The 24,152-nt window shown below is 35.2% G+C and overlaps 1 protein-coding gene across 1 annotated transcript in view; it reads right to left on the reverse strand.

Moving 5' to 3' along the window:
• LOC109057154 overlaps positions 1 to 6,926 on the reverse strand; it is a 77,745-nt gene extending 70,819 nt beyond the window's left edge. The window contains exon 1 of the mRNA XM_042721396.1: positions 5,879 to 6,926. Within this exon, the coding sequence (XP_042577330.1) occupies positions 5,879 to 5,902 (24 nt within the window). The 5' untranslated portion in view covers positions 5,903 to 6,926. The remainder of the gene's footprint in view (positions 1 to 5,878) is intronic.
• Positions 6,927 to 24,152: the final 17,226 nt, after the last annotated feature.

The following is a 24,152-nucleotide window of genomic DNA, read 5'->3' on the forward strand; positions in this document are numbered from 1 at the left end:
ATAAAAAACGCATGGCAGGGTCAGATGCAGTTTTGACTGTGAAACAGAAAATAATTTGCATTAAAGGTGCTGTATGTAGGATTGACACCAAGTGGTTGAATTAGGTTTTGCAGTCGAAATTCAAAATATTGGAGAGGGTTTTTTTCAACCGGCCCCTCCTCGTTAGACATCATGCACATGCAGGTTGCCAGATTGACGACACAAACAGGAACGAGCGCACTTGACGATGAATGAAATTAAATATTCTGTTTTCCTCCAACTGGCAACCTGGAGTCTCGAAAAACAATTGGGTAAACTGGCAGTGGTTGGGTTTCACGAATCAAAACAAAGGTCGACATTCCGGCCTGGAATGCACATTTTCAAAGGAGAATAACTGATAGAGCCATCGTTTTTCAGATAAACAAGTATGTTAACTTAGCATGTTTCTTAAATATCTGCAAACATATTATGCTATTTTGATGCTTTAGTAGAGTCAAAATCTTACATACAGCACCTTTAATATTACAAACAGTCAGTTTCCACTTCATACCAATGTGACATTTTTGGTTTTGTACTTAACGTATGAATGGCTCAAACTAATTCAATGAAGTGTTTCATGATTACTAATGGGAAATCAAGGATGGAACAATATGTTCAAATGATGAAATCCTCCAGATGTGGCAACAATTCCTCAGACCTTATCGTATTTCTAAACTATCATCTTCATGCATCAGCTAATATTTCATTTTAAAACGTCCAACAATTCTCCAAAATGTTTCTGCATTCCAGACTATGTCACTCAAAGAGGTTTGGACTTTTTAAAGATTCAAAGGACTTTTGAAACTTATGCAACAAATTTAATTATCCAGATTTTAGAATTGTACACATGTTCTAATAGACCTTTTTCAGAGATTGTGATGACACATTTCCACAAATATTACATCGTAAATCTAGCAAAGTTATATACATTGCCTTGCGAAAGTATTTAAACCCCTTCATTTTTTTTCCATGTTTTGTTATGTTGCAGCCTTATATTAAACTGCTTTAAATTACTTTTATCCCCACATCAATCTACACTCCATACACCATAACGAAAAGGCAAATAACAGTTTTTAACATCTTTGCAACTTTATTAAACATAAAAAAGACTTAAATGATTCCATTGCATAAGTAATCATACCCTCATCTGTGACAGTTGAAATTTAGCTCAGGAGCATTCATTTTGCTTGTAGATGTTACCACATTTTGAGAATGCTATATTTAGGGTACTTGAGATATGATGTATTTCCATAGGTTTCCGGTCCATTGTTTTTAAGGACTCCCAGGTTGCCAGCTCCAACTCAGGTTCATTCATACTCCTCATTTGCTTTAAACACAGGCATTTTAAACGACTCATGCAAAATCTATACCGCAACCTCAGCTCTTACAGAGTACATGCCGTGCAGCCTTTAACAAAAGTGCTCTTCCTGTTCCCTCATCAAAAGCCCATTTCTGAAATCATGCACTGACCCCTTCATCAGAGTATGTTCACTATCGTGTAATACAGCTTTTGCGCAAGCCTTGGCACTCTTTACACACACTTTTATTCTCACTTTTTCGTTTGCCAGCTATCTTCACTTCAGGCAGACCGGCTGTGCTCCATGCCTAGACTAATTAAGGGAGTTTAAAGAACAAATGCATTTCGTGCGAGCCATCCAGCTTTTAAAATGTCCAAAAGCGTCCAACGATTCCCTAATTACCTTATTAGGTAAAGCACAATATTAATTTAAGTGATTTATGATAACCCTCAATATGCTTTTAAAATTGACTGCGACAGTCTGGGGGTGATAAAACCAAGTTTGTAAGTGAGGTTGATATGCCAGTGCTCAACGTTAAATCTGTTATGTCTTTCTTGGTGAAAGAAGCTACTATGAAGTCATTATTTTCCTAATGTTAAACTATTTAAACCAGTATTTCCCAACCTGATGGAAAATCTGACTCCTTTCCATTAACCAGTTCATTTGAACAATAAAATCTTTAATCCAAAATGAATTGTTTAAAATAATTATTTATAGCAGTACCAATATGTATATGTAGATTAATTTTAGATAATAATGCAGGTAAACTTCAGTCAAACCCTTGGTTCACACACTTTCAAGCATTTGTAGGTTCTTGGCTCATCGCGAACTGTACATATGTACGATCCATTCAAACCAAGAAAAAAAATAATAAAATAAAATACAAACACTCACAGATTCAGTCCAATTAATGAATGAATTTGTGAACCAGTTCAATCAGCGTGTCTATAATTTGTGTAATACTTTGTGCTTTCTTTCCTTAAAAAGGAACTGAAAATATAAGATTTAATATAAGATTGATCTTGATTTAACCCATTATTATTAGTAGTAGTAGTAGCATTTACTAAATTCTGCATAGATTCTGCGTGGTAGTATTTCTGTTTTATCAATTTAAAAGAAGCAGAACCAAAATGTTTCCAAGTGCCCTCTGGAACCCCCTGGGACTTACTGATGCAGTTTGCAATGATTAAAGCTATGTGAACAATTGCCTCTAATCTCTGTTATGCAGTTTGCAATGATTAAAGCTATGTGAACAATTGCCTCTAATCTCTGTTTTCAAAACGATAATTTCATACTTTCCCCAAATCTCTCCCACGACACCCAGAGCGGAGAACCAAGACATATTTAAACAACCAATTCAAGACCAATATGATCTGAAGCTATTCAATTCTGAGTGACAGAGGAGCGTAAGGTCGCATATAAAAACCATCCCTAAATGGCAACGAGCTGGAAAACTTGAGATCCTGCAATTCTCAGCAGCAAGCTCGTTTTCAGAGTTTGAGAATTGCAGAGGGGATTTGAAAGGATATACTCAGAAAAGGAACTCCCAAATGGCTTAACGTCATTATTATGAGCTACAATTCCAGGAGATGTGGTAGAGGAGCAATCACTGAAAGAGCTCCTAATAGAGACACGGTGCTGACACAAACTACCTAGCAGGGCTTTAGCACTAAATAAGCCACCATTTACATTGCAGTATATAAAAAACAATAACTGTCTTGACTGGTTATGAGAAAGTGAGCCTGTCGTCAAAAAGAACAATGTGGCCCAACGCAAAGTCCAATTCTAAGTACTTAAGAGGTTGTTCGCTGCTCTGGGAATCTTCTTCTGTGTTTATGCTCAGTATATGTTCGATTAGTCATGCAAATGAGCCATGCTAAATCATAGACACAATATTGACCTCTGAGATATTAAAACTACAAAAATAATAGGCTGTACCTGCCGTTGCTAAGACACAGTGAGTGCTGAATGCATTTGGATGAGCCTCAAAACCCCAAAACTAAACACAAAAATCAAAAACCATCTCTACAGACCCAAATACTCAAAAAATACCAAAAGAATGCAATCATTAATCAGAAAAACAGGCTTTCTTCTTCAAAACAGAACATAATGAGACATGTAAACCATTCAATATGTACACTATTGTGTGAAAGAATCCAAATAGCCACAACCACTACAATGAATCAAGGCAGCAAATTTATAAGCAAACCAGACTGCGACAAATAGCACAAAATAGACTGTGGCTCTTCTGACATTTAAATTGTGACATCTTGAGGAGAAACTGATAAGCCCATCGCATGCATCTGAAATGTTGTTTGTCTTTATCTAAAAGCTTCACCTTGAAGCTGTTGGGTCTGTGGACATCCTTACATCTCTGTGATGAGTTAATTAGACCTGTGTGCTTATTGAACTGCAATGGGTCGACTGTAATTTGACAAAAGCTTCCTGTGCTTAACCAGGCTGAAGGAATCGTGTGTACAGGTGAAATGATTCTTCCTGTGGGGTGCTATGAACACACAAACAAACACATGTCCTGTGAGGCGAATGACCTCAAAGAATCTCGTTTCCTGCAGAACGGGTTGTAAAGGATGCCTTCCAAGCTCCCATCAGGTGTGCCAAGGTGTAAATGAAGGGCAAACAATTGACTTATAAACAACCGGCGACATCATGATGGAAATATGCTATCAAAAGTGCTAGAGGGAGGAGAATGAAATGATAACGATGTCATTCATGGCTAAGGAGGGCAAGATTACCCATTCATAAGCCTTTCTTCCTCACAGATGACTCGGTTTTTTTTTTCTTTTTTTTCTCTGGCCTCAATTTTATCACAATCATCAGCACAACCAGTCAATCATCTCGGATCTGACCTTTTGACCTCTGTAGCTGCTGGAAAAAAGGTTAGTCAGCCTTCAAATGCCAGGAATGAAATGTGGGTATTGCATTTTTGGAATATAAAATTTCCTCTGAGATCACAGCAACCACGCTGATGTGCTGAGGCAACGAAAAAGAGTAAAATATAAGTCAATTAGCAGTTGTGTGGAATCCTAATTGCTTCTTTGCACACCTGCCAGCCACATGGGACATTTCATAACACTGGCAAAAGCTGCAAAGCCAAAATCACAGGACCATGTCTTCACTCGCTAAGTATTTCAAAACTCAGAAACGATCAATCGTCACTCAAATCATATTTCTGGGAAAAATACTATCCGCAGCGCTGAAGGTGATAAAACACATATTAATGGTAGCTAAAAGCTTGTATGTTTTGACTGTCAGAGTTTCAGCACATTACTTCGTAATGGTGCCAAACTGGGCCACGGTCCAGAGCGGAGACTAATAAACTTGCTGCATCCTTTATAAGGTTAAAAATAAAGGCCCTTTTCTTCTTTACCTTTCAGTGATGTCATTTTATATTATGTAGAATCTATGATATGCTTATGATGCATTGCCAAGCTTCTATTATAAGCTAGAATTGACATTCTTTTAAAATGTCTTGCGGCTCAGCTGAGGACTGGCAGGGGATTGTGTCCTGTCCCTGCTTGTATTTACTGTCTACAGAATTCAATAGCACACCCACACACCGCTGACTCACACTGGCAATGATCTCCCCCGTCAAAGGATAGTCATTAATTACCTCCGCTGTTTCCCTTAAAATCTCAGTGTCAAATGATAGCTTAATGACAAGTCTTATTCTACAATATTTAAACAAGACAAACAATAAAATAATTAAAAATTAGGAAAAGAAAAGCCTTTTTAAATCCAACATCAATTTAAGACTTTTTTTTAATCCAGCATCAATATTAATAATAATAATGATGATAAAAGCAACTAGTGTGGAAAAAGTTTGAATGGCAAAAATGTGGACTGTAAAAAATACTTTGTTAAAAGGTGTATTTTTTTATGACCGTATATGTAAATGACACTGTAAAAATACCAATCTACTTGAGTCGTTAAAATCTGTTTGATACTGTACTGCACTCACACCAAACACTAGTGATACAATGGAAAGCCACACGATGTACTTTTATAGTAACTGTCACTAATACCAACAGACTGACAAGAGCACAGTGTTACCCACACAAACATAATACCATTAGATTAACACACACAATACTAAAATAATGCTTCAGATATGACTAAAGCAACATAAAATACAACAAAAAACATTCTAATGCGCATAACAATTAACACAAATAAGGAGAATCTAACTTTTTAAATGACATGTTAACAACTGTGATTGTGTGGGTGTGTGGGATTGTGAGGGTTCTGGGAAAGCCTCTTTCTCGAGGGAAAATTTTTTTTATTTGAATAAGAATTTGCCATACACGTATGTGTATAGCCTTTTTATAATGTAATTTATACGTTGTAGTTTAAACAGTGTTACAATAAAATTGCACGTGTTGTCTTCGACAATTTTACACCGTAGCCTATATAAAGGTAATTTACAGTTAACCAATTAAAAGGTTTTTATTGCATCGTAGCATGTTTACATTCGCTTCACTGTTAAAATCACTAACATTTTACCAGTTAAGCTACTATGCGCTTTCATGGGGATATATTCGTACCTGTGGATGGAGGATGCGACTCATTGCTCCAATGCTTTTCTGCAGAAACCTTCAAACAGCACAGAGTTCCTTTGCTCCAGATGCAGCTGTCCGGATGCTCCGCTCCGGGGTGACAGACCTCTGTTTGAAAAACAACAGATATGCACCCAAAGGATGATCGGGGCAGCGCTTAGAACTGGAAATAAACGGGTGAATTCTGCGCGTATTTCAACCGCCGTCTCATTTTCACCTAGTTCCAGATTAGTTAGAATTAATACATGAGGATATATCCTTATTATTTTGTGATGCAAATGGACGCTTAATCCTCGGTAAATAATCTTCTGTCAGGTTTGAGTTCTTAAGGTCCTTGGAGGCAGGTGTTTATTCAGGCGCGATCAAAGTCACGCGCAACACTCAGTCAGTGTCCCCTGTTAGATATGATAAGCGTTTCGACCTGCTCCCCTGCGGCTGGAATTCAACTTTTTGGAGAGTACCGTCACTATTTGCTCTGATTCTTCTCCAAAACGATTCGTTCCTTGTAAACACGACGGTCCCTCTTCACGTTGCTTCCTCACACAGAGAGTGACCCTCTGTTTGCGTCCCATCGGTCAAGAGTAATGCGTTCACATGAAGCCCCTACATGACAGCGAGGAGGCGTTACTGCGCGCAGATAAGAGAAATCGACGTTCGGATTTTGCGCGCGTGCGGATAAATGTTGTACTGCGAGCGGAATGTGACGACAATTGTAAGAAGTCTTGCTTCTAACCCGTGCCGTTCCCACGCGGGCTGCGCGTCTTCATCCTATCCAACCCATTCATTCTCTCGCGTGCGCATAGCAGCAGGCTCAACGCTGAACAGCTTTCATAATGAGTCAATTCCATTCCAAAGTGAGCATCACTATACCCCGCTCACTCCGAAGGGGGATAGCACTTGAAGTGTGTTCTCTGGAGGGAACAGGGCGCATTACGGTTTTATTTGGAACACCATACACGAATATCTACCGACGTCACTGGCTCTTTATTTTCCACCACAAAGTTGTGCTTAATGGATATACAACGTTCTGAACAACATCGCGTTACCGTCGTCGTTTGAGTCAAATGCTGACCAAATTGTGTAGGCTAATGTCGTGTGGCAATTAAATAACTTTAAAACAAAGAACCATAAAAATATGCACGCAATATAATAGATAATTTCCCGCGTAACCCCTAGCCCACATTAAATTTCAAATCATTTAGTTCATGTCTTGGAAAGAATCACGAGGACTCACCGAGAAGGATCACGAGAAAGGGCAAAATGACATGAGAGCGCAAAAACAATTCAAATGCATATTTTGACTTCATCTGATCTAATTGTGCTAATCCAGCAAAATAACAATTTGGGTTGCGTGAGACGCAGATTATAAGAGCTGAAAAATAACCTAAAAAATAAAATTCCTTCATACCACCCCGAAAATGAATTTAATTCGCACCCTGATTAAAATCAAAGCATCACAGAGTCGCTGCTTAGGGGTTACATAATAACTCATTCTCTGCGCTTTGATCGAATGGGGTGTTTTTGTCATGCAAAAATTAAAATTAATGGCAAATCTATGATATGCTGTTTCATATGCTCTTTTTTTAGTAGTCTACTTCGGAATGAAGGCTGACAGTGGATATGATAATTTGCCTCTCATTCATATTAGGTAGGTATATTAAGAAACTGTGGAGAGGAGAGTTAGTGGATGCATATTTTGTCTCACATTTATGCGTGCGTCATTCTAAACGGACGCGATGGTGTTGCGTGTCTTCGATGCCGCTGCTGCCCGCGCTTCTCTTTACACAGAGTCTGTCAGACCTAGTTCCAAAGCAAACTGTCATCTCATCTTTCCAAAGAACTTAAGTGCTTTATATGTTTTTCTTAAGTTAAACAACACACGGTACTCTTCGTTTTCATTTCCGACTTCAGCTTCATTTATTCATTCATTCATTGAGTGTGCATAGCCAATACTAAATTCTTGTCACACGCAGGATTTGATCTTACTTTAAACCAACGAATAAGTCAAGTTATAGCCTATTCTATCCATTTATAATATTTACAAATGAGCCATTCATTAAAACATTTACAAAATAAATGTATTTTATAACCATTTACACTTCTTTCAAAGCTAAATCTATTTTTTAAACATTTTTAAAACTTCTAATAGTTCAGTTATCAAAGATCTCTCACAATAACATCTACAACATGCAATTTAAAGTAGACAAAATCAGCATATTAATACTAATACCTGTCATTTTTCAGCTTTTGAGTTCAGTATTGTTTGTAGCACTGACTACTCTTGTCTAAAGGTGACAGCACTGCAAATCCTTCTCATGTATTTCCAGACACTGTCCTCTTTAGATTTAAAGGGTCCGGTGTCACAGGAGCACAGAAAGTCCTGGACAGAGGTGTTGAAAAGAATAACTGTCTACATTCAATCGTTCCCCATATCACATTAATGTGGTTGTTCATTCCAGTTGCTTTATAAAGACTTAGATGACTTTAGTCCAGTTGCTTTATTAAGAAAGGAAATGTTTCGAAATGCATTTACCTCCACAAGCTGATCTGAGAACAGTGATATGCCTAATTATTTCAACTTGTTTTATTAAAACATTTTTGCATTATTACAAATGTTATGAGAAAGTTTGTCATAAATGTCTACTTTTAATAGCTGTATTACAAGATCTCTTTTTTAAACTTAAAGTTGATAGTTTAAACAAAAAAAAAGAAGAATGAAAATTCTGTCATCATTTACTCAACCTTCGTCTTACAATAACATCTACAACATGCAATTTAAAGTAGACAACATCAGCATATTAATACTAATACCCTGTCATTTTTCAGCTTTTGCAGTTCAGTATTGTTGTAGCACTGACTACTCTTGTCTAAAGGTGACAGCACTGCAAATCCTTCTCATGTATTTCCAGACACTGTCCTCTTTAGATTTAAAGGGTCCGGTTGTCACAGGAGCACAGAAAGTCCTGGACAGAGGTGTTGAAAAGAATAACTGGCTACATTCAATCGTTCCCCATATCACATTAATGTGGTTGTTCATTCCAGTTGCTTTATAAAGACTTAGATGACTTTAGTCCAGTTGCTTTATTAAGAAAGGAAATGTTTCAAAATGCATTTACCTCCACAAGCTGATCTGAGAACAGTGATATGCCTAATTATTCAACTTGTTTTATTAAAACATTTTTGCATTATTACAATTGTTATGAGAAAGTTGTCATAAATGTCTACTTTTAATAGCTGTATTACAAGATCTCTTTTTTAAACTTAAAGTTGATAGTTTAACAAAAAAAAAAGAAGAATGAAAATTCTGTCATCATTTACTCAACCTTCGTTGTTCCAAAGCTGTATGCATTTCTTTTCTTTTGTAGAACAAAAGAAATGAAAGTCACTCCGATGATTTGCATTATGGCAAAACACACACACACACACACACACACACACACACACACACACACACACACACTGTATATATATATATATTATATATATATATATATATATATATATATCCCTCTATGGAATGGATTTGACATATGGCAAAAAAAAAAATCGACTTATTTCCTTGTTATTTAAAAAAAAAAAAAAAAATGTAATTCAAAGGGCCAGCCTTAAGGTAGTCAATGATGTGTTGTTTTTAAGTCAAATGACATTTGAATGTTCCTCCAAAACACTTTTTCCTCACATGGGGGACACCTGTTGAAGTGCTCCAGAAATTGCTCTGTTAACCTTGTTTCTGAACATCTCTTTTTAAGGGGGATTATTTATTTATCAACATATTTTTCAACAAAATTACATATTAAAATACAAAAATCAATAAAAAAATAAAAAAAAAAAATAATATTTTTTTCATAGAAAATTTCAATGTTGCCATATGGCAACGCTGTACCACAGTGGACCTGAAGTAATGTATTTCCCCATTTCGATTTTTTATAGATAGTAACTTCAATAATATGATTGCAGTTATTTATTTATTTGAAGTGTTCACTGTAGTATAGTTGTATTGATGTATGGATAAGAAAATTTATTATTCTTTTTTCAGAAAATGAATACAGCAATATTTCACAGAAAGGGCAATATGAAGAGTGCAGAGTTGGCTCTTTTTATGTAATGACAATGAGGATGAGTTGGCCTTCAGTGACTGTAACGATGAGTGAGTGTGTGTGTGTGTGTGTGTGTGTGTGTGTGTGTGTGTGTGTGTGTGTGTGTGTGTGTGTGTGTGTGTGTGTGTGTGTGTGTGTGTGCGCGTGTGTATATGTGTCTGTATGTGTGTGGCAGATTTTGATGGAAATTAAGATTGGATGCATCACAATGTAAAAGTAATGTGGATTTCAATTGAAAATCACAATTTAATAGAAAAACAATTTTTTTGGCCATCTTCTATTGTGGTACACTGTTGCCATATGGCAACATTTTATATATATTCAAAAGAAATGAAAAGTAAGATTATTTAAATATTTTTTTTGAATGTAATATCTGCCATCTACATACATCTCATGTCATGATGTCAGAAATCTTTTTTTTTTTCTTTTTCACTTCCACACTTTCCGAGAGAACCATTCATGACGAAACCATTCATTATCACAACACCTGCTGTGGCATACATCTCATTTTACTTTATGGCATGCTGTCAGCTCGGCTGTGACATATTGACATCCGTTTTGATGGCGCACGGTGCACTTTTCTATATGGCTCACATGACTCATTCATATCGTCTCTAATCGTCACTGGGGCATTTTTGAACAGAAATGAAATGGTAAGGGTGATCTTGTCCTCCCAAAGGGAATTGGCTTTTTAGGCAGACTGAATTTAAAAGCATGCTATAAAAGCAAGAGGAATAGTCATTAATAAAGTATGCGCTTATGCACTTTGTTTTCCTTTTAGGCTTGGAAATGTAAATGAGAGATTCTCCTTATATCTATCCCATTTATCATTTATTTAGGAAATAATTCAGCCCACACACAGGTAATTGGTTTAGTCCAGTGTAGATATCTTCAAAGAAAACCTCCCCTTGTTTAAATGGAATAGCCTTTTCATTTTCAGTCTAAACATAACAGCCTAATTTGATGCAGGGCATTTGATGCAGGGCATTTATGGTTTCATTTGTTGTTCTGTTTAATTTGTCTTGGTCGTCACTGCTAATTTAAGAGAAAGAGGGTGACATCATACACGCTCTTGTGAAAAGCCAAAGGTCAAGTGCATGAAAATAATACTCAGTTTCCTTAGACTTCCATTTCGACACAACATTCCATAGAAAAAACTATATTTTTATACTCCACAAACTGCACAAACTGTGTTTTCTGGGAATACCAGGTACACACACACACACACACACACACACACACACACACAAACACACAAAAACAAACAAACACACACACACACACACATTTTAACTACCCATTGTTTCATATTTGTTATTACTACTTAAAGGAGAAAATTCTATTATTGTTTACTCGTGTCATTCTAAACAGTGTTATTTTAGTATTATTGAGATACTATTATATACAATTATAGTTTTTGTAAATATGTTAATATGTTTTTATTATAATATTTATATTTACATTTTTATTTTAATTCACATTTCAATAATGTTTTTGTGTTCTTGTTATTTTTAGACTTTTTTGTGCATGTAGTTTTTTTATTTTATTTCAGTTTTAGTTTTAGTTATTTTAGTACATCAAGTTAAAATTAATTAAAATGAGAAAAAACGGCAGATAGCTTGAAATAAGTGTGTTGTTTCATAATATCATTATAGTTATTATTTTATTTTAAGTAAAATTATTTTTATTAACATGTTGTTTTCAGTTTCAGTTTTAGTTAACCATAATAACCCATGTGTCCGATTTCTAGTCAATGTCAAAATATAAAAAAATATACAAAATAAAGGTCATTGGGGTCTATTTATTGTTATTATTTTCATTTTATTCTCTTTTTTTTTCATTGTATGGATATTTTTCAAAAATCATTAAAAAAAATGCTGTCTTTCATTAAAAAAAAGAAAAGAAAAAAAAGAAATAATACAGGTGAGTAAATGTATCCTGTTAAGAATGTTCATGTTTATTTATGTGTCTTAATGGGTCCCTCAGATCACCATTAACCATCTGATGCATCAATTATTCAATCACAAAGTAATAATGAAAAAAATATCCCCCCCAAACATCTTGTGAAAAGTTACATCATTATTTCATTTTAAGTAAGTTTAGAAATGGCAGTAGAGCTGAATGAAAAATTCTCTGGATAATCTGGAATAAAAGGTAGACATTCATAGACGGCTGCTTTGCCACTTTCATCAGCCATACTGAATTTAAGTTGTCATAAATAAAAAACACAATGACACATAGAGAGGATAGTCATAAAATATTATTAGAAAGGGTCAAAGGTAATCATCCATGGCGATTTGACTGTAACATCACACTCGAAATAGGTTGAACATGCATCAGAGGGTTCATTTAGATCTATAATTTATACAACATCTAAAAATAAAAATAAAACACTCATACACACACAGAGAAAACATCCACTAAAAGCAGCAAACCTTGGCTGCCACCTTAAAATAAACCCAGGCATCGCGTAATGCAATGTGCAGTATAGATACCCAGTAAACCTTTTTTTAGTCTTTTTATGAATGTGGTGGTGACAAGGGGCATGTCTGCTGAAGAGATCCACGCCAACATGCCACACAACACAACCTCCTTTTGAAGCCAAACAACATTTGCATGCCTCGTGGAAAAAAATAATGAGTGCACTGTAACATTGCACGACTGATCAGATCATTTTAGTTTGCAGAAACAAACCAACAGCGCAAAGCAGAGATCATTCGATCACAAGCCTCTAATCTTTATCTGAGATGAAAATTATGCCGAGTTTAAGTTATGACTTTTGCCATCCTGTTCAGAAAGCTGTTCTACACCACCCAACAGAGTTTCAGAAATAGAAATAATACATTGACTGTGACTCATGTGTCATGCAGATATGTTATGTCCCAGTTTTCAGCCTGAGAATGATATCTGTAGGTCTCTGAGTCGAGCTATAATGACAGGCTCCAAACACTTACGCCTCTCCAGAGGAGTTAATGACCAGAATGTTGTCTAACTTGCATTTCTCGTTCTATAGAGGTCTTTGAAAGCATTTCAGACCTCAGCCTGTTGCCTCTGTTTGGAAGACACATTCTGCTTATAAACAAATGCTATAAAAAATTCTTTCTCATAACCAAAACCAGCACCATAAAAACGAAAATTATAAAAATATTCTCTGTTTTACTATACATTTTCTACTGTATGTTTATTCTCTGTTTTACTATACATTTTCTACTGTATGTTTATTCCTATTCCTGAGCCCATCCATATGTTGACTGCAAGTTAAATAATTTTTTTTACATTTATCACTCAAATATCATAAATGCACGTGAACTTACAAAATTATTCTAATCAGGCTATTTATCTCTAAAAGAAGGCAAGAGATGCCAAGATAAATAAATAATATAATAAAGAAATAAATAAATAATATAATAAAGAAATAAAAGTAAAAAAAAATTACAATTAAATTAAAAATAAAATAAAATAAAATAATTTACTGCTATAATCTGACATTTAGGGTAACAAGATTTTTAATAAGGGGAGAAAATGTACTTCAGGACTTAATTTCATCTATTGGAACATCATTAAATTGTGACAGTGTGTACTTAAATAGATCAAGATGATAATAATTTGGAAAAGTATTTTCTGACATTAGCCAAAAATGCAATTTATTTCAAGGGCAGAGCAAGTTAATTTAGTTAACAAAACATTACAAAGACTATTAATCACACAAAATAAGAATACGAAAGTGCATTAGGGTTTCTTTTGATTTTATGTTGATTTTTATCTCTAAATATCTGCAATGGGGAATTAATGAAATAGTGTTAAGGATGATTAAAGTTTTTTTTTTTTTTTTAAATGGTTAATCCACTGAGTTGGGCTTTATTGCTCTATTTCTCATGCCCCGACATTAAGCATGTCTTCAGGATGTCATGCATCAAACGCATATAATCTATCATCACAATGCTTATTTCAGACTGAAAAAGGAAGCGAGACGGAGAATGTTTACACAATAAACTGTTCTATGAATAATTGCCTCTCTCACAGAGTTTAGTCTCCAGTTTCTGCTGATTTATTCAGTGTCGTGTGATTTGATTACTATGGTTTTATCCACCGTAGTGTAACCTGAGAGGTCTACAAAAACGCTCACACACAACAAACCCTTGGCCCACATCCCAGCCCCCCCAGAGATTATTGACAATCAGAGTGACCTGTCCTGTCCGTCATTCACTGAGCCTGGAAAAAAGGTCACCAGGTTTGAGTTGAAGCCAGAAAGGAAAGCATAAACACAGCACTCAATTTTCCGTCATAAACAATAGAATAAAATGCAAATCTAAAGAGGATCTAAGGGTTCATTTGCAAGGTATACTGCTTATGTAGCCCCATAACAGCAGCTTATATATCCATACACAAATAATGACACAATAATAATCAGACAAGTCATGTTTTTATGAATATTACAGTATATTTATTATAAAAATATGTTCAGTCAAAAACTATTTGCTGGTATTTACCATATCTAGCTCATTTTCAATTTCCATAGTCTCAAAATTACATAATATAATAACCATTCTATATTCAAAAAACTGTAGTCACTGGTGTTACCTATCAGAGCATTGATCATATCTTCTGACACAAACCTTCAGAAGTACTCCAGTGGTGTATGATGGGAGACTGCATCATTAGTGATATCCTAATCAGAGAAATTAATGTTGAGACAGATAAAATCCTTTTTCAGACAGCTTACCTGTTACGGTACATGGTTTGAGTTCTTGATTGGCCTGGAGTCCATCTCAAAGTCTTTGTTCCCATTTTGGATGGCATCAATGACATATACATTATAAAATTATGACCTTACTTGTCTAGTAGCTTTATGAAATGAAAAAATAAAATAAAAATTTAATTCAACTTGACCTTATCATTTACTGTAATAATCATTTAATTTGGAATAAAACTCATAATGGTAACAAATAAGACATTAAAAATCAATATTATATTTTGTCACTGACAAAATGGTCAAAAAGTATGTTACTAACAAATTAGAAGTACAATTCATTCTTGTAAGGTGCAGAAGCAAATTTTGTTACCACTGACATAACAAGCTCAAAAACTAAGTTTTTAATTAAGTATTAAGTATTTAACAGTACCTTAATATCTGTGTGATCCACACATATTACTTATCACAGAAAGATTAAAAAAAAAGGAAAAAATGAAAATTAGGCATTATACTTACTTGCATGTTGGTTTATCCAGTCCAGTAAAAATGGTGAATTCCCTTAAAGCAAGTGTGCAGGGTGTGTAAGTTTATGGCCAGATAAACAGACCTATTTACAAAATTTACTACCCAACAACACTGAAGGACTGAACGACAGGACCTACCAGTTGTGTAATTGATTACTAGTTGTCCGAATTGATTGCACTGTATTTTACATATTCACTATATTCTATGTAAAATCATTTTCTATTTTTAACTGTTTTAAATTCATTTTAAATACATCAATTTTTGCCTGTTTTATGTTTTTAAAATTGCTTGTTTTATTTTTGTTATTATTTTTCTTCATGATTATTTTACCTTCTTTTATGCAAAGCACTTTGAGTTACCATTGTGTATGAAATGTGCTATATAAATAAACTTGCCTTGCCTTGCCTTGCCTAAATGTGATCTTAAAGGCTAAAAAACAAGGACAGGTTTATTTTAGTGGAGCTAAAACCGATGTTATAATATTACAACAGTGGGCCTTACAGGGTTAAGGTGTATTGTTTACATAATTTACTTTGGTTTAAGGAACCAAAAAAAAAAGTCCAGATATGCAATCAATTTGTCCTTACTGTAATCAAAGTATTTCAAGCAAAACATATTTTCTTGGGATTGGGATGAATCATGCTTCTTTGTTTGTAGTGTGCAGTCTGATGGGCGAGTTTGACAGGTGCCAGGAGGACATTACCAGCCTGACTGCATTGTGCCAATTGTAAAGTTTGATGTTGGGTTGTCACGATATTAGATTTTCCACTACATGTTTATTGTGGACAAAATAATTCACTACACGCACACACACACAAACACACACACACACACACACACACACACACACACACACACACACACACACACACATAGTCAATCTTCTATTGTCCAATTTTGGTGAGCCTGTGCGAATTGTATCCTCCGTTTCCTGTTCTTAGCTGACAGGAGTGGCACCAGGTGTGGTCTTCTGCTGCTGTAGCCCATCTGCTTCAGGGTTTGATGTGTTGTGTGTTCAGAGATGGTATTCTGCATACCTTGGTTGTAACGAGTGGTTATTTGAATTACTGTTGCCTTTCTATCATCTCTAACCAGTCTGTCCATTCTCCTCTGACATCTGACATCAACAAGGCATTTTCGTCCACACAACTGCTGCTCACTGGATATTTTCTCTTTTTCTGACCATTCTCTGTATGGTTGTGTGTGAAAATCCCAGTAGATATATATGCGTGTATGTGTGTGTGCATGCATGAGTGTGTGTGGACCCATGAATCATTCACCCCACCAGCATTGAACCATTGACCCAATGTAGGCTTATATGTTTTTTTTACCTGATTTCAGGTACGTTTTTCCAGTTTTAAATAAGGCATGTAATTAAAAGGAAGAGTAGTAGTAATAGCCTTTTATTGGCCTGTTTAGACACAGCCTCCATAAAACAGACACAACAAGCCCTAAAAATTAATAAAAGAACACATATTTTACAGACACTTCATATTTAATGGTATTTATTGAGTTGTTCATTGCATTTAATATATCATACTTTCAATAAAACACTTAAAGTTGGTTTTAAACTACCGCAGTATACCCATAATGAATTAATATGATAATGATATTTCCTTTTTAAACCCCTACTTTGGTGGAGGAGGAATAATGGTATTAGGCTGTTTTTCAGGAGTTGGATTAGGTGCCTTACTTCCAGTGAAGTTTTGGTGTGTTTCAGCATACCAAGACAGTTTGGACAATGCCATGCTTCCAAATTTGTGGGAACAATTTTGGGAAGACCTTTTTCCATTCCAGCATGACTGTACCTCAGTAAAGTCCATAAAGACATGGGTGGATACGTTTGATTTGACACCTTTGGGATGAACTGGAACGGAGACTGTGAATACCTTGTCAACATCTTGTGGAAAGCCTTCCAAGAGAAGTAAAGGCAATTACAAATGCAAAAGGGGACCAATTCCATATTAATGTATTCAGAATGCAATGCTATTAAACTCCCTAATGGTATAACAAAACATTACAGTACGCATCTGTACACAAGAAAATATCCAAAGTTATCAAAAAAAAAGAGAGAGAGAGAGAGAGAGAGAAGAAAAAACCTTCAAGCAGACACCTTCAGAGATGACAATCCCTCACTTAGCAATGGCTAACTTCAGCTCTTTCGTTCCATCCTGCTAAATTTCTTTACAGTTGCCTAAGCAATTAATTCATAGCTAATAAAATGTATGTGGTCTGAGTCTAACCAGAGCATATTTCTGAAACTCTGTTACACCCTTTTATAGAAAAACATACATCCGAAACAGGCATGTTCATTTTTTTAAATGTTACAATGCTCAAATGATATTTCAACAGATACGATCCAGATCATAACAGTAGATATACATTCAAATGGTTTCAGCTATAATGTACATATATAACAGACAATGTAATAATGTGGCTCTAAGACTGCTATCTTCCTCTATGTCCTGATAATATGAAAATCTAATAGCCATTAGTACTTCCTGTCTATTAATTATTCAGCGGCACCTGAGGACAGTCCGCAGTGTGCTCAAGTCAGTTATGTTATCTCTCAAATTCTGAATGCCACAGTTCAATGCAACCTTTTCAGACAAGCCAGAAAAGAATCCACTATTTTTAGGTCCTTGTCACTGGATACTTCTGAGTGCTTGGTAATGAGGTGTTCTGCGTGTATTCTTCATGCAGTTGTCTCCGCTGTCCTCACCGGTTGGCCTGCAGTGACTCAACTTCACTCCCTCTCTCTTGTTGAAGACTGTGATACCATACCCCCGAGGTCATTGAGCTTGGTGGACGTACACTGCAAATGATGTGACTCGCACACTCTCATTTCACACTGAAATGAGTCTGTTGTACGCATAACAAAACATACTCTGCTGTGGGTTCCATCGATTTCAGTCACTCAAGGTCAGCACTAATTGAGCAAAGCAGCTCTCAGACAACAAAGAATTGACCTGGTTACAGTGCAACGCACACACACACACACACACACACACACACACACACACACACACACACACACACACACACACACACACACACACACACACATCATCTGAGATTTATGAAATGACTAGGCAAAGTTTTGTTTGTTTGTTTAATCTAATACAATGCCTCAATTATGAAATTAAATTTACTGTACCCTAGATTGTAAACCATACAATCATATAGTGTATATTCATTTATTATTACATTTTTAAAATGATAGTATAATGAAATATAAATAAATAAATAAAATAATAATAGCAAATATAAAATAAAATAATAGTGTAGTAGAATCTTGTTTTTGTTATTACTACTGAATGCTTTAATAATAATAACAATAATAATAATAATAATCTACTCATTTGTATTATTTTGAAGAATATAATAAAAATATAATATTTTATATTAAAAAAATAAAAATAACATTTTGTGAATAATTTTAATAATTATAAAAATGTATAAAATAATTTTTAATAACAGTAAAACAAAATATAACAGCAAAACAAACTAATAATAGTGTTACAAGCATCTTATATTTGTTATTACTCACTGCTGTTATCATCATCATCATCATACTACTTGTAGTAGTAAGAAATACAATTAATATATCAATAATATTACATTTGGACCATTAATCAATTTCTTGGTTTACAACAAATAACCCCTGGCTCATCAATTTGTGGTAAAACTATATACCTTTATACTCATGGTTGGTGATGCCAACATTGTTTGCCAAATCGGTGTGTTAAGCCATGATTTTGCAGTTCATCTGGTAAGGCTTGCCAAAATCTATTCAAAGAAGTAATCAACCGAAAGCTTACAAAAGAGTGGCATATGTCCTATTTTGTCTAAAACATTTTATAGACATGAAAACACTAAGAAAGGAAGAGCTACCCAAACATGGAGTCTTTGTGTAAAAATACAACACCAGTTGAAGAGCTGTAAAATGTAGGTCACAATACATTGTCCAAAGAGCTGAACAAGACCTGAAATGCACATACATATTTAAAGCTCTGAGAAGGAGCGAACACATTCTATGTCACATAAGGTTAATTTATTAGCAGAGATATGAATATTAAATCATGCCCCGCGGAAATCCTTCAAGGCTATGCTCCTGGAAACAGTGACATTATACAGTATATTCCCTTTTCAAATCTGAGCATAATAAATTATGACAATTTTGATATTCCATCTAGCATACACCTTTATGTTATTTGAAGGGCTAGCGGGAATTCTTGTTCTGTCATCCACAGTACAATGTCTGAAGCTGAGCTCTTGAGTTTGATTTGTCATGAACCAGTGTTTGGGGAAGATTCTGTTGCTTGTCAGAAGTTACTCATGAGCTACGCTTTTCCACTCAAGCTACACTTTAAAATAAAGTAGCTATAGTTTCACCACACTAAAAAGTGACATAAGAAGTCAAAATCTCAAAAAATAAAAAAATAAAAAATGATTTAGGATCTTAATTAGGGTAAAAGCATCAAATTTAATGACATGTCTGCACAAATATATTACATTGCCTCTTCTATGTTGCACATATGGCAACATTTTCAAAGTAAATTATCCAGTGAGTGGCATTTCATAGATATTCATATTAATTCAAAACAGATGACCATAAATCTGGCCATGTTTCACAGAACCAAGTGCTCAACATCGTAAAAGCAATGCTGTACCAGGTGAGCTACCGAGCAAGTTTACTTTGTCCAGAAAAGTCATACATATGGAGCTGGTTATGTGATGCAAATGTAAAAATGTAGTAGTTGTGCAAGTAACTGTGTGAAAATAAGTCTTTACTAATTAATATTCTGCCCCATAATCATAATTTTTGTGAAATGTACTAAAGTTGTTGATGTTTTACTGGCTTGTTTTTTACAGTGTACATTTTTTAAGTTCTGCAAAAATGTAGGTAGAGGCATGTTTTTCCAATGAACCTATGCTGAAAAACAGCTAATAAAACCCTAATGAATTGAAAACAGTGATGAATGTCACAGTTTAAAGAAAATTTCACAATATTGATTGATCAGTTTCATTACAAAGCACAGGGAGTTCAAGTTGACTGAGGACTTTTTTGTCCCTCACAGTTTGTTAAAATCAACTAAACCAAAAACCTCGCTGCAATGATTCAGACTTCCCTCAAACTTCATTTTCTTTCCTCTCAAGACATCAGAAGAACTGAATTCTTTGAAATACGGAGAATGGCTGTCAGTCATACACCAATACTTCTTCAGTTCTGAGTCAGCTTCTTGGTAGAAGTTATCAAAAAATGTTTCTACATGTATGACCCAGATTATGGTTACAAATGTAGTTGCAAAATCTGATGCTGTTGGCAGAAAGCTGCTTTTACCTCGAGAGAAATCTGGTTGTTCAATCAACCTTACTGTCAGTCCTTATCAGCTAGATGCCCTCAATACAGGGTCATGTGAATGTCTGACATTTGAGGACTCCAATATGGACTGACTGCACAAGGGATGACATGGGCCTGTTTTCTGAGGGGGTGCCAGTGGCAGTCCAGGATCAGTTGTTGACCCTGGTGAGAAAAGACATGACTGTATTTAAAAAAAAGTGAAGAAAAAAAGAAAAAGAAAAAAAGTAGCCTAAGTATGTGTGACATATATGGTTTGCTGTTTTTGGCCTCCTTTGCTTAATGCCTGATTAGAAAGCATGTTATCATGAATTCTTGTTATAGTTAATTAAAAGAGTTTTTCTTAGCCGATAGCACTATGTTAAGCTTGTAGCCTAAGTCATTAGATTGTTATCCATCAGCTTACTTAAAGCACAAAGAAATTAAATGCTTATTTTAGATTTTTAGTTTTGGCAATAAAATGTGATATGTATACTACTATTTATAAGTTTGGAGTTGGTAAGATTAATTATTATTATTATTATTATTATTATTTTTTTTTTTTTTTAAGGTTAAAATCACATACTCACCAAGGTAAAAACGATAATGTTGTGAAATACTATTGAAAGTAACAGTTTTTATGTCTTGATATTTTTTTATGTAATTTATTCATGTGTTGCAAGCAGAATTTGCAGCATCAGTACTCCAGTCTTCAGTGTCACGTGATCCTTCAGAAAACATTCTAATATGCCGATTTGGCGCTCAATAAACATTTTCTTATTATTATCAATGCTGAAAACAGTTGTGCTGCTTAATAAAACATGAAACATTTTTAGGATTCTTTGATGAATAGAAAGTTCAAAAAGACAGCATTCATTTGAAATAGAAATCTTTTGTAACATCATAAATGTCACTTATCAATTTAATGTATCATGGCTGAAAAGGGTTTTGAAACTAAAACATGTTATTTTTTATTTACAAATACACAAACATCATCATTTCTAATCAGGCACTGAATAGAATATCGATAATTACCCAACATACCTTGCTTTTTGTCCTTTGCCATCATAACCATGGACGCACAAGACTCATTACTCCTCAGTCACTCCACCATGACATGTGGATCAAGGGTCAGCAATGCCTGTAAGCTTTGGGACAACTGGACCTAACAAGGTCAAGGTGGAGTTGGTGGCAAACTTCTGGCTTACCTCGTCTGTTTTCCTGTTTGATCTTTTTACGGCAACCGGGCACCCGGTATATGCCATTCTCCTTCTAACCTACTTTCCTGGAATGACAGCTGTGGGGCATAAAGCAGATGAGGGTTGAGGCACTGTAAACACCTTTTATTTACTGGGCGTTCTTCTTGTTGCCAAATTCTTAGCTTGCCTAAATAGAGATTGGGGGAAGGGACAGCAGGACTTAACAGCCATGCCAACTGTTTCCATGATGATAAGGCCCACCTGAGATATGCAGCTATTACAGTTTGGACTTATTAAGAAAATAAAAATCACCACATGTGGGTAAGCGCAGCTTTTGTTAACTAGAACACTTTAGATTTTGTAGGATCGTGGAAGATTTGTCCGTGTGCCAGTTCTCCAAGGATTTAATAGTCCATTATTTTGTTAGCATATGCTAACAGGTAGAACAGCTTATTCTACACAAAGCACACGAATTGGGGAAGATCGGTGTCAGTATGATTTTTAAATGCTTTTGAAATAAGTCTATGTTTACAAAGACTGCACTTATTTGAACAAAACACAGTAAAAATCGAATGACCTAACTTAACGGGTCATGATTTGGCTAATTAGCATGGCCCTGGTTAGCTGAACCTAAAAAATGACAGCTTTTCAAAATTAATGCTTTATTTGGACAAAATACTTCATCACCTATCTCTAATATTTCCTACCTAGGCTCACTGGAAAAAAGGGGCCTCTACATTTTTGCAAAGTTTCAAAAATGTACCTGTACATTCAATTCACTGCAGTTTCCAGCTGAAATGTTTCCAACTTTAATTCCTTTTCACACAAATAATATTTCCAAGGCAGATAACTGATAATAAACCCTGTTCCAGTTCCTTGCTCAAAACTATATGACCTCAAAACACTTTTACAATAGTAAAATTTATCACATAATCCATTTCATATGTTTTGCGTTTCTGACATGGTAAACTTGCTCGGTATCTCACCTGGTACAGCATTGCACTTGTGATGCGGATTTCAAAATGACACTTCCCACCACTCTCAAAACAACAGCACAATGTTTTGAATCACATGTCCTAACCAATAGTCTACAATCAAAATATTATGAGGAATAATACAAATGAATGTCGAGCCCATGGTCGAATGCTAAACAACATGTGTTTTGCATAATACTTTGTTCACAGAAGCAACCTTGGCATGTTTTTCTCTTGTTGCCAATGATCACTTAACCTTCTCTTGTGTGAGAGGAATATATACCTATTTGTTCCAAAACGTACATCTGACAGCTTTTCAGTAGCACTAGAAAATGAGACATGGACATGTGTGAAAATGATCTGGCAGCAGCCTGCAATTAAGTTGATAATAGGAAATACACAAATCCCCCTTTAAATGCCATTCGATACTTTTCTTTGGATTGTTCCTCATGCACTGTAGCTCTGAATTGTGACAAGGTCTGAAACATGACTCACATGCCCTTTAAAAAGATGTTTAATGTGCCTGCCACTGCAACGTGTTTAAACACTAATTTCTGCTTAACATTATAATCAGTTTAAGAAATTCAACAAATGGCTCTATATTGTGTGTGTATGGACCAATTAACACATCATGTTAGATACCCTTTCTTGCGGGCCTTTTAATTCTCAGTTGCTATCTATAATTAGACGTTAAACTCTGTTCTCAGGACAATGAATCTTAAAGAGGTAGTTCATCCAAAGTTCAAAGTCAGTCATCCTTTACTCACTCTCATGTCATTCCTGATTGACTGAGTTTCTTCTGTTTCTCTCTTTCTCTCTCTCTCTCTCTCTCTCTCTCTCTCTCTCTCTCTCTGTCTGTCATCTATACAATTAAAGTCAGCAGTCTCCAACATTGTTTTGGAAACTCATATTTCTTTATCGGTTCATTTTTTATTTTTTTTTATATAACTTAGAGTCTGTAGAGTCACACGGGTTTGGGATGGCTTGAGGGTGAGTAAATAATGATTTTCATTTTCATGTGAATTATCTCTTTAAAGGTTTTTGCAGGAAGACAGACTTAGACAAATTGAAGGGCAAATTGCAAATCTAAATAGGACATCATAGCTTGTTATGTCCAAAGCTAAATGTGTTGTTAAAATGGACACATTTTAAGTGGGTGAGATATGAGAAGTGATGCTGAACATGTTCTGATTATTTATGGGAGCAGATCTCACAGTTTCACTTCATGTTACGGTGGGAATATGTGCTAAATACGGGATTAAAATGCCGAAGGGCTGTTCCTGCTGTTTGAATGTGTATGCTAAGAAATCCTGCTGACAGATGAGAAACACTGTCAACAAGTTTACTCTACCTTACATATCAGCATGTTTCTTCTGAAGACAAGCTCTCGGCAGAACACTTCTCTCACTTTCAAATAATTGCTAAAATCTTCA

The sequence above is a fragment of the Cyprinus carpio genome, chromosome B3, assembly GCF_018340385.1.
Source record: "Cyprinus carpio isolate SPL01 chromosome B3, ASM1834038v1, whole genome shotgun sequence".
NCBI classification, from domain to species: domain Eukaryota; kingdom Metazoa; phylum Chordata; class Actinopteri; order Cypriniformes; family Cyprinidae; genus Cyprinus; species Cyprinus carpio.